General features: G+C 40.7%; 1 protein-coding gene across 2 annotated transcripts in view; it reads left to right on the top strand.

Moving 5' to 3' along the window:
* Positions 1 to 14,723, top strand: part of FER1L6 (fer-1 like family member 6) — an 84,167-nt gene that overhangs the window by 48,551 nt on the left and 20,893 nt on the right. For both annotated transcript variants that reach the window (XM_038175343.2, XM_027452678.3), the window contains exons 19-29: positions 1,067 to 1,253; positions 1,754 to 1,878; positions 3,285 to 3,419; positions 3,891 to 4,040; positions 7,854 to 7,964; positions 8,463 to 8,624; positions 9,787 to 9,970; positions 10,190 to 10,374; positions 11,887 to 12,009; positions 12,156 to 12,195; positions 14,018 to 14,133. In XM_038175343.2, coding sequence (XP_038031271.2) covers positions 1,067 to 1,253; positions 1,754 to 1,878; positions 3,285 to 3,419; positions 3,891 to 4,040; positions 7,854 to 7,964; positions 8,463 to 8,624; positions 9,787 to 9,970; positions 10,190 to 10,374; positions 11,887 to 12,009; positions 12,156 to 12,195; positions 14,018 to 14,133 — 1,518 coding nt within the window. The remainder of the gene's footprint in view (positions 1 to 1,066; positions 1,254 to 1,753; positions 1,879 to 3,284; positions 3,420 to 3,890; positions 4,041 to 7,853; positions 7,965 to 8,462; positions 8,625 to 9,786; positions 9,971 to 10,189; positions 10,375 to 11,886; positions 12,010 to 12,155; positions 12,196 to 14,017; positions 14,134 to 14,723) is intronic.

Raw genomic sequence — 14,723 nt, 5'->3', positions numbered from 1 at the left:
CCTCTTTGCTGGCAAAGACGTCAGAATGCAGCACATGTTGGACTGGGAGGAGAGTGGTAAGAGCTCAGCATGCATGCAACTCAGATAGCAAAGGAACCTAGATATTCAGAGCTAACATAGCAACCGATTATGTTTGCTATTTAAAATGTGCCTAGGCTTGTGTAATATTAATCTAAAATATTGTTCTGGGGTTATTCATCTTGAAGGAACATCTTTGTGAATATTACATGCCTACAAAGGCAGAGTGACCAGCAGTGGAATATTACACAGTGGAATTGTTACTATTGCCAGAAAGAAAAGTCTGAACACACCAGGCAATAGCAATGTTGTCTAATGACTTTTTAGTGGTTTTTCACCTGGAGCGGCTGGGAGCACTCCCATAAAGCATAGCTAAAGAACGGGCAGAAATATCTGAGCTTCTGATAGTTGCCATAGGTCTTTGTTAAGCATGGTGCTATCTGCCTGCATAAACCAACAAAACAAACATAATTCATCCTGCAGCCCCTACAATATCAAGAATTACTTTATGAACAGGTATTACTAAACACTGAGCTAACTGGAACTAGATGTAGTGGGAGAGGAGAGTAAGGAAATATTAGTATTGTTTGTCAAGACCAGTAACATTTTATACTGGAATATGCTTTCTGACCTACCTGATGAGGTAATATTTTAGGAGTAGATGGGACTAGCTAGTGGAGCCCAGCAAAACTGCATGAAATGTGAAGTGGGCTGAAGTCTGGAAAAAGTAGGGTATCAGCTAGCACTGGTATGCTTGCAGCTATCAGCCAGTCTGCAAAAACACATGTATAATAATCACTATGCCATTTTATGCAGAATTTCAACTAATTACACAGAATTACTCATCTTCTTCCTAAGAAACTCAAGTTTCTTAAGCTGAATGGGTCTCAGGGCCACTCTCTGTGGAGATATTGGTATATCAATATTGGTATATCAATTCAGTGAATGCTTCTTTATTTTTCTAGTCTTCTCTGCCTTCATAGGACTCAGCATTCAGCCATCCCTCTTTCTAGAGCTTGTTGGTAATGGGTGATTTTTTTTTCTTCAGCTACCAGGCAAGCGCCCATTGGGCTGGACTGTGCAGGCAAAGGTGGACGTCTACCTGTGGCTTGGACCTGCCAGCTATGCCCACAGCATCATGGAGAATTTGCCTGTAGGGTATGAAACTGAAGTACCATCCAACACCGGCTCAGAGCACAGCACAGTGCCCTCACCTGCCTGCCTGCGGTATAAAAGTAAGGCACTGTTTCTTCTCTATAGTAGCAGGGCTATAGTAAGAGGGCTTGTAAGAGCCAGTTAGCCCCAAAACCTCTAATTCAGAGGGTTGCAAGACCTCTGTTTAAAGTAGTTGCTATAAGAGAATCACAACTCAGCAAATTTTGATTAGAAAGTCAAGTCTTCAATCCTGCTGCTGCCACTTTGCAGGTGTCAGGGACAGGAGGCACCTGTTTTCTTACACTTTCTCTTCCCTGTGCCATGGGTCTGCCTCCTTGTGATGAGGAGAGAGAAAAACTGCCAGTTAACAACCTTGAAGTAAAGACATTGATTTTAAGTGAATCCAGAAATCTTACACAAACTTCTGAGTGTTTCAGGTGTTTCGTTAGTGAGACAGCACTAGCAACAGTTCCCTTTGTCAGATCTCAGTTGGACGGCAGGCGGTGGATCTTCCCCTCCTGCCTATGTGCTGCATCATTTCTGTGAGGCTGACATGACTGTTTTCTTTGCAATGATGTAGCCACGCACCTCTTCCAGCTGAGAGCCCACATGTATCAGGCAAGGGGGCTCATTGCAGCTGACAGCACTGGACTTTCCGATCCTTTTGCAAAAGTTACTTTCACATCATACTGCCAGACTACAAAGGTAAGTTGCAAAATCCCTTGCAGTAACTGGAAGCACAGATTAGTTGGTTGTTTTTTGTTGAATTAAGCCATGAAAAGGAAAAATATTGTTTTTGTAAGGAGCTGCCTAGCATAAAAAGTTGGCCACCTGCTGTTAAAAGGCAACTCTTGACAGTCCACTGCAAGAAAACCAAAAGTATCAGTGTAGCCCACTACTCAACATGAGGTGCAGTACTTGTTTATTCTAGCTCTTTCAGACATCAGATTCTCTGGGGCTTCTGAGCCTTTGCAGCAAGTGAATTACCTTTCTCTACTTCTTTTTCTATATATTTTCAGTTTGGGCCATTTTCATTGCTTGGTGTGAGGATGAACCCTATAGTTCTCATTTCTTATAGGCTGAGTGCAGTGACTGAGCAAAGACTGAAGACCACGTTTTTGTGGCTTCTGTAGCCATGCGAGTCAGCACAGCTCTTTGCAGTGGAATTCAGTTCTCAAGGAGCACTTTAGAATGGCAAAGCTGAAATAAGCAGAAAACAGAGGTGTGAGACTTTCTGCACCCCTTTGCACACTGCAAAAATGTGCCCATAGGAAGTGGTCCCAAATCCTGTTGTGGTTTTACCCAGCTGGGCAGCTGAGCTCCACCACAACCGCTCTCTCACTCCCCCTCCTAAAAGTGAAAGGGGGTGAAAATATGATGGAAAGGGCTCAAGGGTTGATATAAGGACAGGGATATCACTCAACAATTATCGTCACAGGCAAAACAGACTCAGCACAGGGATAAATTTGTTACCTATTACTAACAGACTAGAACAGCGAGAATCCAAAAAAACTAAAAACAGCTTCCACCTATCCACCCTCTTCCACCTCCTCCCCCTGAGTGGAGCAGGGGAACGGGGGGCTGCAGTGATGGTTCTCACTTCTCACTCTCTCACCTGCTGTTGTGCAGCAGTTTTTTTTTCCCCATTTCTTAAGTCTGCTCTCCCAGAGGCACAAACATCGCTTATTGGCTCAGCTCTGGCCAGCAGCAGGTCCCTTTGGAGCCAGCCAGAGCTGGTTCTTATCTAACATGGGGCAGCTTCTGGGCGCTGCTGACAGAGGCCACTGCTGCAGCCCACCACTACCAAAACCTTGCCATGTAAACCCAATACACATTTCCCTCAGATATTTTTGGAGGCAAATGGTTGTCTGTGGGCATTGATGGAGCCTATAAAGAGAAAGGGGAACTTTTAACCATAATGTGAAAACTGATTTTCAGAGGTTTTGAGTCTTCTACAACTTCTACAACTATCTTAGTGGGGCTTAGGGTTCTGAAACATTGGACACAAGCAAAACATCATTTGGGATGTCACCAGCACCTCCACACTTCCTGATGAAACGCTCCCAATCAAGCAATTTTTAAGTTATTAAACATTTCCTCTCTTTCGTTAGATCATTTCTCAGACATTGTCCCCCACCTGGAACCAGATGCTGCTCTTCAATGGCATTGTGCTTCATGGGGATGGAAAGGAAATCGCACAGTTTCCCCCAGAGATTGTCATCGAGCTGTATGATGATGATGCAGTGGTAAACTTGAAATCCTTCCTAGTAAAGGCTGTTGCATCTTTCTGTCAGTTTAAAGGCAAAGCTGTGTCACTGAGTAGGCATCAAACGGAAAATTGCCAAGCAACATGGATAACCTTGATGAATGGAGCTCAGTGCTACAGGGATTTGGAGTTTAATGTCTGAAAACAGCCCTGAGACTCCACCTTTTGTCCTTGAAAAACTGTGGCCCTGTTTTTCTCAAGTGAATACTACTCCCAAAGACTGACTTAGAGCAATTAGAAACATCTTCTCCCCCACCTTCATTGCACACAACTGTAAATATTGTATCTATGTCTGTAGAGGCATGGATTTATCTCTGGCTTTGCATTTTTCTTTGCTGTTTACTTCAGGAAAATTTTTTGTTGTTGTTGTTGTTTTCCCCCCACAAATATTCTAGGCTTTGCATCATCTTGGCTTCAAATGCATTTGACACCTGTGTTTTTCTATATTTAGGGTAAAGCAGAATATATTGGGTCTACAGTGGCTGCCCCTGTGGTGAGGCTTGCTGACCAAAAATATGAACCACCTCAACTCTCTTACCACCCAGTGTATTGTGGAAATCTTTCTGGAGGAGATCTTCTTGCTGCATTTGAGCTTTTGGAGGTAAACTAAACCTTCTGGACCATTAGTCTTTACACCATGGGAATTAGCGTGAACTGCAACTGGAGCAGGATCGTTCTGCTGTTGTACCTCATAGTCCCCATGCAGTCTGCATCACTCCTAGTCTATATCCTGCCAGGGGAAGAGACACTGCTGATGTGCAAACAACAAATCTCTCACATCCTCTGTGTGTCATTTACCATTCATTTGCCCTGCTCTAAATTCAGCTAAGAAATAATAAGAAACAGTGATGAAACTACCATTGCCATTGCAATGACCTGCTCTTTGGACTTCAAAACTCTCTCAATATTTCTCTGTCCCTCAGTAGAAGAGCTGTGTCTAACAATAACTGGATAAGAAAAACCCAGTTTTTAGATACCTATAACATATTAGGAGAAATGTTACACTGGTTTCCCACTGTGAGACAAAAGGCAAATTTGGCATACCTCTGGGGCTAGCCCAGCAGATGCACGAGTAGAGCTTTCAGGCCCCAGCAGTATTTGCAGAGCCACTACTTACAGGAAACTTCTCTGTGCTAAAAAAAAAACTATGACAATTTGTTCTGAAATCAGAATTGGTAAAAATGTGGAGCTCTGTGACACATTTTACAGATATTCTGAGGATAAAATGGGTTTTTAAGCATGATACGATAATTATGTTCTTGATGAGACCCTGCAATATGACAGCCTGGGGACAGGGACACATAGGGGACCTTATTAGGGTGGATACTTAGGGGTAGAGTCTACTACCTTAACCATAATTTTCCCTCTTTTTTATTGAAATCTTTGTGAACAAAGGGAGTAGTTTATTTTGTTTTGCTGTCTTATGGGACTAGGGAAGCAGCACTACTATTGGGCTATATCCAAATATACCCCTAAGACTTCTCCAGAGAGTTGAAAAGAATTGTAAGTAAAGACCCTGTAGTCCTCCTGTTCATCCTGTATGTTATTCTTTACAGTGACAACACTCCAGAGCATCTCACATGGCAGATATTAGCAATGTGAATGTGAAAGAAATTTTCAGGAAAAAATGCATATAAACATCTGCAGGGTTTCAAAGTGCTTCTGGAGCTGTTGTGCCAGTGGTTTCTTTCAATAACAGGGAATTTGTGAGGGTGGAAATGAATACTTCTAATCACTAATTCATTCTCTTCTTCCAAGCCTATAATCCTTCCTGTGACAAACCATGCTCAATAACTCTGATCTGCAGGTACCATTTGGTTCAGTTGAAGAAGCTGTGTGTGAAAATTGAGCACTCCTTTCTCAAAATGAATGCTGTTATGCTGGGTCAGTGCTAGAGGGCTAACCTATTCTTATAATGTAGAATCCTGGAATTTAGAAAAATATTAGACTACAGTCATACTGATTAGTAGATACTAGAAGCCCTGATTTTGCTCAAAGTGGGCTCAAGATTTGCTTCTTTTTTTTTTTTTCTTTTTTCTTTTTTTTTAATCAAAAGAGAAAATTCCCTTTGAAAATATACCTTGTAGGTATTCTCCTGTGCTTCCGTATAAGAACATTAGATCATTCTTCACTGTTTGTTCTGTGTAGTTTCACTGTGGCCATGAAGCAAAATCCTGGCTGAGTTACACCAATCTAATTCCACAGGAATTAGTGGAATTTCACTGTTTCATACAGAAACACTCAATTTCGTTAGAAGTTTTTAAATGTTGGAAACCAATACATTGCAAGATATTGGAGAATGATTCATTTAATTGCAATTTTTAAAAAGAACAAAAGAAGATCCAGGAACTCTTGATCTGATATTGGTCTTCACCATATTTCATGGTCTGTTCAGGTTTTGCCATCCTTGAGTGCAGGGGACTGTTTCATCAGTTTAATAAAACAATTCGTGAGGCAGTTTTATCCTCAAATGTGAGATCTCTCCAGTCTTCTTCTCCTAAGTTGTGTCTTTGAAAAGTAAAGTTTTTCTCGTAGCTAGTGAAGCAGTTTAGAAATTATTTTCAAGAGTCACTGTAGCATGCAGATGAACATACTTTGCTTGGTCATCTGTCATCAGTCCCAAAGTCAGATAGAACAATAAAATTGGGTACCATGAGAGTCAAATTATACATGGGGATGTGATATCTTGTATGTGATCTGGTACAGATGATCTGTGCCTCTCACTCATTACTAGTTAAAGTTCTTTCATACTAGTTAATCTATTATGGGGTACATTTTTGGAGTGTTTAATGTCAATTAATACAGAGGGAGAAAATGTGAATGTGTATAATTAAATCCAAACAGCTGGATTTTTAGACAGGCTGGTATCGTTCACAAAGTTATGTGTTTCTGTTTGGCTTTTTAAACAGCATCACAGAGGTGGCTGATAGAAACCAGATACATTGGGGAACAACAAAACTAGATCTGAATTTCTGGCCTTAAGTTCCACGAAGTCTATTCACAGAATTGTTTCAGATTCTTACTGATAAGGGGCCATAAACATGTTCCTGTGATTTATTGCTGTTAATTATGTTATTACTAGCATATGCTGCAGGTGCTATGCTAGAAGACACGTTTTCCACCCATCTCCTCATTCACCTACAAAATCCTCAGAACAAATCCCTGCTCCCTAATGCTAATGAAACTCCCACACAACAGTACACAGCTGGAAAGGCAGATGGCCTAGTTAAGAGAAGTGGAAGAGTTCAAGTTTACAGGTCCATTGAGAGCTGTCTCTCAATGCTTCACCTTTCAGCAGTGACAAGTTAGCTCAGGAGCGATGAAGCTCTCCAGAAGGTGTGTTTCCTTTTCCCAGAACCGTATGTTCAGTGCACTTTAGGTGCTCTGTTTTGTGAGAAAGCCAAGGAGAGCTCTGCCTGCAGGCTGAAGCCAACCTTCCTACTGCTGTCTGCTAGCACGGCCTGAGCTTCTGGTAGGAATGGTCATCAGGCCCTGACTTTAACTGCTGTATATAGAAATGTATTAAATCAGGTCAGGCTTCAGATCTGCCCTGCATGGGATGAGAAGGTCATAAATGTACTGCAGAGAATTAGGAAGGGATTGGGAAATGAAAGCAGGGAGCTCTCCAACAGAAGGTGAACCAAACTGCAGCAGAGCCTGGAGCATGGCAAGAGGCAAAGAGCAGTGAGATGGTGAAACCTCAGAGCTGTGGTGGAGCATATTCTGCTCCCACCCACCTGCATGAGGAGCTTGTGTACACCCGAGTGAGCTCCTGAATGTGGGGCAGGCTTACATGCAGTCACACAAAGAGCATAAGTGCTGCCTGCAGCAAGATTTTAGTACCTGCACAGAGAAGATCCATCCCTGATGCTGGAGATGTGATTCACAGCATCCAGTGGTGCAGGACTGCTCTTCCCAAGTATAATGCAGCTGAAGAGCTCTGGCATGTCTGGCTGGCAAATGTACTATTTAACTCATGTGTACTGTCTGTTCACCAGCCTTAGTTAACTAGAATCAGATCTAGAATTTGTTTGTGAAAGTCTTCCAAGCCGTTTCGTTCAGGATTTTTATTAAATAGAATTACCATGCTTTCTGTTCTTTGTAAATTAAATTACCATGCTTCAATACGTGCATGTCTGTAGGGCAGACTATGTCCTGCTGGGGCAACAGGGACTATTTTTTCAGCAAGGTACATAACCCCAATCTATTGAACACAAGAACACACACTTCCTGCCAAGTGTATTAGCATCACAGCAGGACAGACCACGGTCCAAGTCACATTACACCTGTCTGCTCCATAATGTGTCTTGCAAAACTGCATTAAATTGATGTTCAATACACCATTCACAGATACTTCTGATACAGTTTTTATTCTTCCAAAACTGTCCTGATACTTGACTGTTAAATTTTTCAGATTCCTGATTCTGATCCAGACAGACTTCCCCCAGTGGATCCACCAGATGTTTCCCAGATTTACCCAGTCCCAGCCAACATCCGACCTGTTTTAAGCAAGTATAGAGTGGAGGTGAGCTACCTAGAGTATTTCCGTTTCCAAATCTCTGCTTCTTTTATTCTGTTACTGGACTATAGAGTTTTAATTATGTGTGGTGATAATCTTAAAATTCTAATCCATAGGAATGATGTAAATATAACATTTGGATCCTAAAATATATGTGATAAGCTCAGATCAAAGTGATTCTCTAAGGCTGGGTAAGGGAGGCAGTGCTTCCACCTGAGACCAGCAGAGGCTACGTGTCAGTCCTGGCTTGCCGGAAGGTCCTGCCCCCATGGCAGAGTGAGCCTGAGGGACCTGCCTCCCTTCACATGTTCTCAATGCAGCCCAGGGAGATGGCTGCAGGAGATGGAGACCTTCCCCTTGTAGGCGATGCTCAGCATTAGCTGTCTCCCAGATGATTTTTTGGAGGGTCCCAAATTTCAGCCAACCGATGTCTCCTGCCTGCTTGCAAATGATTGCACTTTCTCTGCCCACTTTGTGCAACTGATGTTTCTCTGCCCACCACAGGTCCTGTTCTGGGGTGTTCGAGAGCTGAAGAAAGTCCAGCTTCTTTCTGTGGATCGCCCCCAGGTTTTCATCGAGTGTGCAGGGAAAGGAGTGAAATCCTCTGTCATCCAGAGCTACAAGAAAAATCCCAATTTCAACGTCCTTGCAGATTGGTTTGAAGTGGTGTGTACAGTATGCTACTTCTTGCCTACCCATTCTCTGTTTAGGCTAGACAAGGTGTTAGTCACTATTTTCCTTCTTCCTGTCAAATAATTTCTCCTGTGTCTTGAGTAAATGCTATGGGACATCAATTCTTATTTGAAAAGCTAATGATCTGAAGATGTTTTAAAAGACTTCTGTTACAGATGTATGATAAAAGAAGGTGATGTTCCTCATGCCATGTCCCAAGCAGGCAAAGAAATATGTTGCAACCAGCTTTTTACCAATAGGTTGGAACTGGTTGCCAAATAACAGGGTTGTTTTTAGATTTTTTTTTTTCTCCTCATGTCCCATTTTGTAAGGTAAGGTTTGGTTTCCTTTATTTTCTTTCAATTCTCTGAATTTCCCCTAGAGTGTTACTGGGCTATTAAGAAGATCGATCTTTTCTGGCTCATGAGCTCTGGACCTTTTCACATTGTAACCCTTGCTGTTATGGACTGGTAATTTAATTATTACCTGTTTCCTGGGTTATGAGAGCTATTAGTTTCACTGGACAAAGGCCAACATCAGAAAAAAAGAATCCATCTGATTTGCTCTACTTGGCAACATTAACAGAGGTGAAATTTCATTTTTAAGTCAAAAGAATATCAAAACCTTAACCTGGATACTGAATCACAATAACTAGAGCATTTTAAAGTTCCTTTGTATGCTACATGTCCAAAGGGAAGTTTTACTCTTTAAACTCATTCTATAAACATGAAACCACCCAGTATTCATGTCCCATGGTTGGACAAACTGAGGCAGGTAGGATTAACAGCCTTGGGTAAAGCAGTGGTGGCACTAATGCTCACAGCCTCCAGCACTGTGTTCATTCCATCTGAATGTTCCTGATTCTCCCAGTTTGCCCATAAGATGGACTTGCCTATGTCAGCGTGGGACTCAACTCAGCTACGCTGTCCCTATTGTCCATTCTGTATTCTCAAGGAAGAGGTTTTTTCCAGACTTTTTGGAAACTTGTGGCCAGAACTGCATTGCCTGTGTATTCATTTTGCATTTGAGTCTGTAAATAGCTGGGGAGGGGAAGGGAGGGAAAGTTATTGGTCTCATTGCTGTGCATGACAAAAATTCAAAATGTGATCTAAATTCTCTAGCAATTCTCATGCTGCTGTCTGTCCTCCTGCACTAGGAACTGCCTGAAAATGAACTCCTGCATCCACCACTAAGCATCTGTGTAGTTGACTGGAGAGCATTTGGGAGGAGCACTCTTGTTGGAACACACACCATCAATTGCCTTAAGCAATTCCTATGTAAGGAACAGCTGGGTCCTCAAGCTACACCAAGAAGAGTAGACATTATAGAAACAGAGAAAGGTAAATGAAGAATCCTGACTCCAAATAGAAAGACAAAACACTGTTTTGTGAAAACAGTGAAGCAACTGCTCAGAGGCTTCACACTAGGTACATGATTAGAAGATCTGTTTTATAGTGTTGAGCATAGGGTCAAACCCTTAATGATATGATTGTCACCAAATGCAATGGATGACAGCATTTCTGGTAAAATCTACCTAAATTGCAAAGTTTTACTTTCAGCTTCGCCTGAGTCATCCCAGCCTGCAGACTTGTCCCAGGAAGAACCTATTTTAGCTGATCACATCTACGCTGAGGTGGAGCAGGGTAAATGTACCGTGATAGAGCCAGAACCAGTTCCCACAACACTTCCTGCTGCTGAACCAGAGCACTCCACCTCTGAACCAGCGAAAGATGGAAAACAGAAGGTGGGCATAGCTGAAACTGCCAGCTAACTGTCTGTTGCAGTCTTGTAGACTCTAGCCCTTCCTTATAAATGGTAATCTCTTATTTGCATGTTAGATGTTGTAGCAGTAAGAGGGCTATTTTCCAGATAACAGCTTACTGAAGGTTCTGGGTACTGGTGGTAATACCCACACCCTCGCTGGCCCTTTAGAGGGCTTGTTAGCAATACTGCTTTGACCCCACATAATGTCATTAATTCCATTAATAGACACTGCTGTTTTTTCCTTCTGTGCTTGATGTTCATCCCATGGACAAGCACTACTGATGTAATAGAATTTTTGCTCCTCTTGGCTTTGAACGATCTACTTAATTACAAAATAATTACTATGTATGACTGTTTCAAAGTTCGTGGCATTTAGGCATGGATGAAAGTCACATTGTGTTAGATGCTCTATAAACATTGAGCAAAAAGTCTGTTTTCAAAATATCTTACAGTTGAAGTATTAAACTGGTGTCTATGTGTGAGTATAAAGAGACAGAAAAGCACAAAACAAGGCAAAACTGGTCAGCATGGCACTTACTGTACAGTATATGCTCTAGAATATGCACATTATTTTTTTGGGGTGCACACATTCTTCCTTTGTGGTTTCTGCCATCATGATCACTGTTTTATTAACAACAGTAAACATAAAGGAGGACACAGCACTGAAATTCATTTCAGAAGTTCTTTCTGCAGTCGCATAAAGCAGGTTTCTTTAACCCTTGATGTTTCAACAGTTAGATGATTCCAGCATCCTTCTTAATTGGGGACGTCAAGGAAAATGCAGGGATGTCTTACGCCTAGATGTACACACCCATTTGGATCTTTGATCTGTTATGGAACAATTTAAATATACGACTGCAAAGGATAGTAAGAAAAGATTCCTGAAGAGAACCTTGTAATTTAACTGTCTGTTTCATATTAATTATCATCCCCACTCCCTATTTCTGTCTGTGTTCCTATCTCCCCAGCCAAACAGACAACTGTGTGAGGGTGTAGGATGAAACATACTATTTAACAAGGGCCCAGTCTTCTTAAACAAGAATAAAGCTACATTTGCTGTATGAGCAGGTCATTTTTGGGTTCAGATTTTAGTTTATGTTTTTGTTTTCTTTTGCTTGTTTGTTTAATGAAGAAAACTGCTGAATTGCAGCAGCTCTTCCTTCTTCCAAAAGGCAATAAATAATAATGGGAGTTCTAAAAAAATACCTATGAACTTGAATGGGAGAAATCCATTTGTACCTTGATGCTTATATCCCTTAAATCTACACAGAGAAATAGGTAATAATGTTTTACCTATTGCTTCATGGTTGCTTCATGGTTGATGAAGTGTCTAGGAATAAAAGACAGAGACAGTAATTTATCTTGCAATTTATTTATCTTTTGGAGGTTGAGATTTTGTCCATATACATCTGGTCATGCTTGATGTCATGAGTAAGGTGATTAATTTGAATCAGTCCTAGAGCTCAAAAGTGTTTTCTTTATGCTTTGGTAGGATAGGAAAAAATCCGTCCAACGGTCAACAAAGAGGAGAAAAAGAACGATTGCAGATGAATCAGCTGAGAATGTTATTGACTGGTGGTCAAAATACTATGCGTCTGTGCTCAAAATGCAAAAAGTAAGTCACCCAGTAGCCCCAAACTCACATTAATAAGAAAAGTTGTAAAGCTGTATGTACTTCTGAATGATTCTTTTTTGGTATTACATTCATACCATACTGAAGAGTTTGTCAATTACTCCCCCCCCTCCGTTTTTTTTTGAAAGGTGAAAGATATTTTTCCCAGTGATGGAAAAGCTGAAGACCGTAAGTAAATTATTTGCATTTTTTATTATTTTGTGTTACTAATACTTTTCTTCTCTACTATTTTACTGTTAAACATTAATATCTGAACATAATTCTGCTGGCACAGGGAGTTCTTACCTCTACAGCTGTTCAGATGTTGGGTAGGTTAAAATTTCACAGGCACTTTTGGGTTAGCATGATTTTTTTTTTTGTCATTCCAGTCTCATGCACAAGGATTTTTAATGTCAAAATAATAATGATAGAAAGTAAAGATTATCCTCATCTCATGTTACATTTGTAACAGGTTCAGAAGAAGGAGCTTCTCTCAATTTTGAACCCAATTCAGGATCAATGACATAGGAACAGGTTCTGCTGGAAGAGTCCATAATCCTGTGTTTCTTCCATAGCTGTTAAGCTTTTGTCCTTGATTAGGTTCAAGGGGAAAATATTTTCAAAAAAAAAAAAAAAATCCTAAAAGAACTAGCCAGAAGCAGGCAGTGTGTATTTATATATATATATATATATATATATATATATATATATATAGCACAAAGAAAACAGTCCATGGCTTAATAAGTTCCCCCTTAGTCAAACAGCTCTAGAAATTATTTTTGACAAATGTGGCTGCTTGAGCAGACTGACAAAGAAAACAAATGCTCACTGTTTGCACAGAGCTGTTATTCAAAATTAAACTACAGCATCTTGCCATGCCAGGGCTGACTGCAATTCACCAGTGATTGAAGTGATTTCTGTTTTTAAGAGGGTGTTTTTTTTACAGCAATCCAGATTGCTCGAGATTGATGACATGGCCTAAATGTCAGATGCTATCATTCTTGAAATAGCAGCTGACAGTGTTTCAATGATCATCAGTGCAGCTGAGAGATGAGGCAGAGATCAGTTTCGAAGTGGAATTCACTTTTCCAGATGGAAGAAATATTTGGATAGAAAACATTCCACAAAGACGTGATGTTCACTTACAATTAGATTTTTACTTGATATGTTGACATGCATCTATCTGCTGTCCAGGCAGTTGTGTGGCATATTGTTTTTTGACTGATGGCTCAAGACCATATAGACTCTCTTTGATAGTTCTTGTTACATATTTTAACCTATGATGAAAAGCATTATACATATAGGAAAGCACTCAAATAATATGTACATATATATGCAGTTCTAACTATTGAGTAGCAGTGGTATCAGGCACATATGAATGACTCAAAAACTGAAAGTAAAGTGAACTCAAAATCCAGACTTCAGCCCAAGAACTGAACTATATCAGTGCCAGTTTTGAGGGCTCATCCTCTCTTTGTTCAGATATTCCCTCTCGTTATTTGGAGTCCAGCTCAATGTTGGGCAGATGCCTTCTGCCATTTTTCATACTTCTGGGCCTTCCCAAGGTGAGATATGCTATTTTGTGATGCCTTTAAGCAGAGAAAGGCTTGGATCACTTGTTATCTGAAGTACCAATCAGCCTAAATAGCAACTTCAGTTTTAAATGTTACGTGAAAGGTGTTAAGAACTGTGGATTCACATCTGGGAGGAGTGAGAGAGAAAGCAAAAGGACATTTTGGGAGGTAGGGACAAGCAGGGGAAGTGATACGGGATGCCATCACACCTGGTCCACCAAGATCGTCATGAAGACTATCAGACACTGACAGGGTGAAATGCCACCTCACTGTCTGGGAGAAATGGTGGGAAAAGAGGGGACCCTATGCTTGGTAGCAGAAGCATGAATGGAGAAAGAGCAAGGGGTAATCTTTACAACGTATTTTGCATCCTTATCTGAAACATTTGATATGCATTGCTGACCAAAAACCTACATGATGTTGTGAAATCTCTGCAGATAAGCAGACTTCTGGCCACATTGCATTGATCATAGAAGAGGAGCCAGACAAAAGGAAGGATAAGACATTTAAAAGGAAACCGCAAGAAACGACTCCAAACCTAGCAACACTGCAGGTAAGAAAGAAGTAAGTCTAAGAGGTAATTCAGTTGTTCAGTCTACTTAAAGCTTAACCTCAGGGGCTGAGTTTAGCAATACCCTCCTTCTATTTATTTTAAACACTTTGAAATTGATAACACACACACAATAATAGTGATTCTGAACATAAGCATGGAGGGCCCAGAGAACACCCAGGGTCTTGTAGGATGGATGTGGCCCACTTGCCCTTAGACCTTCAGATACCAATATAAATGCACATAGAGAGCCTTAAGTGAAAATTCAGTTTTGGTGCTCACCTGTAAGTCATTGAATTGCTACCCTGAATTAATTCATTGTGAATATCAAACCCCTTTCTTTCCATCTCTTCTCTGTTTTAGTGGTTTTATTTTGTTGGAGTTTAGTTAATCAAATGTATCTCTACAACATAAGGACATTTAACTAGCCAATTCAGTTAACTCTTTTAATAGTTTGGCTTAAGAATGTCTTTTGTGAAATGATACAAACACAAAAAAGTGAATGATAAGGGGCAAGGGGGTGTGGAAAATTAATATCATATTGGTAATGTTAAATCCTATTAAAAATTAGTTCAAAAAGAGCATGGAAAACA

Source organism: Anas platyrhynchos, chromosome 2 (assembly GCF_047663525.1).
Source record: "Anas platyrhynchos isolate ZD024472 breed Pekin duck chromosome 2, IASCAAS_PekinDuck_T2T, whole genome shotgun sequence".
Lineage (NCBI taxonomy): Eukaryota > Metazoa > Chordata > Aves > Anseriformes > Anatidae > Anas > Anas platyrhynchos.
Note: the sequence above shows the minus strand (reverse complement) of the source record. Positions and strands in the feature narration are given on the sequence as shown.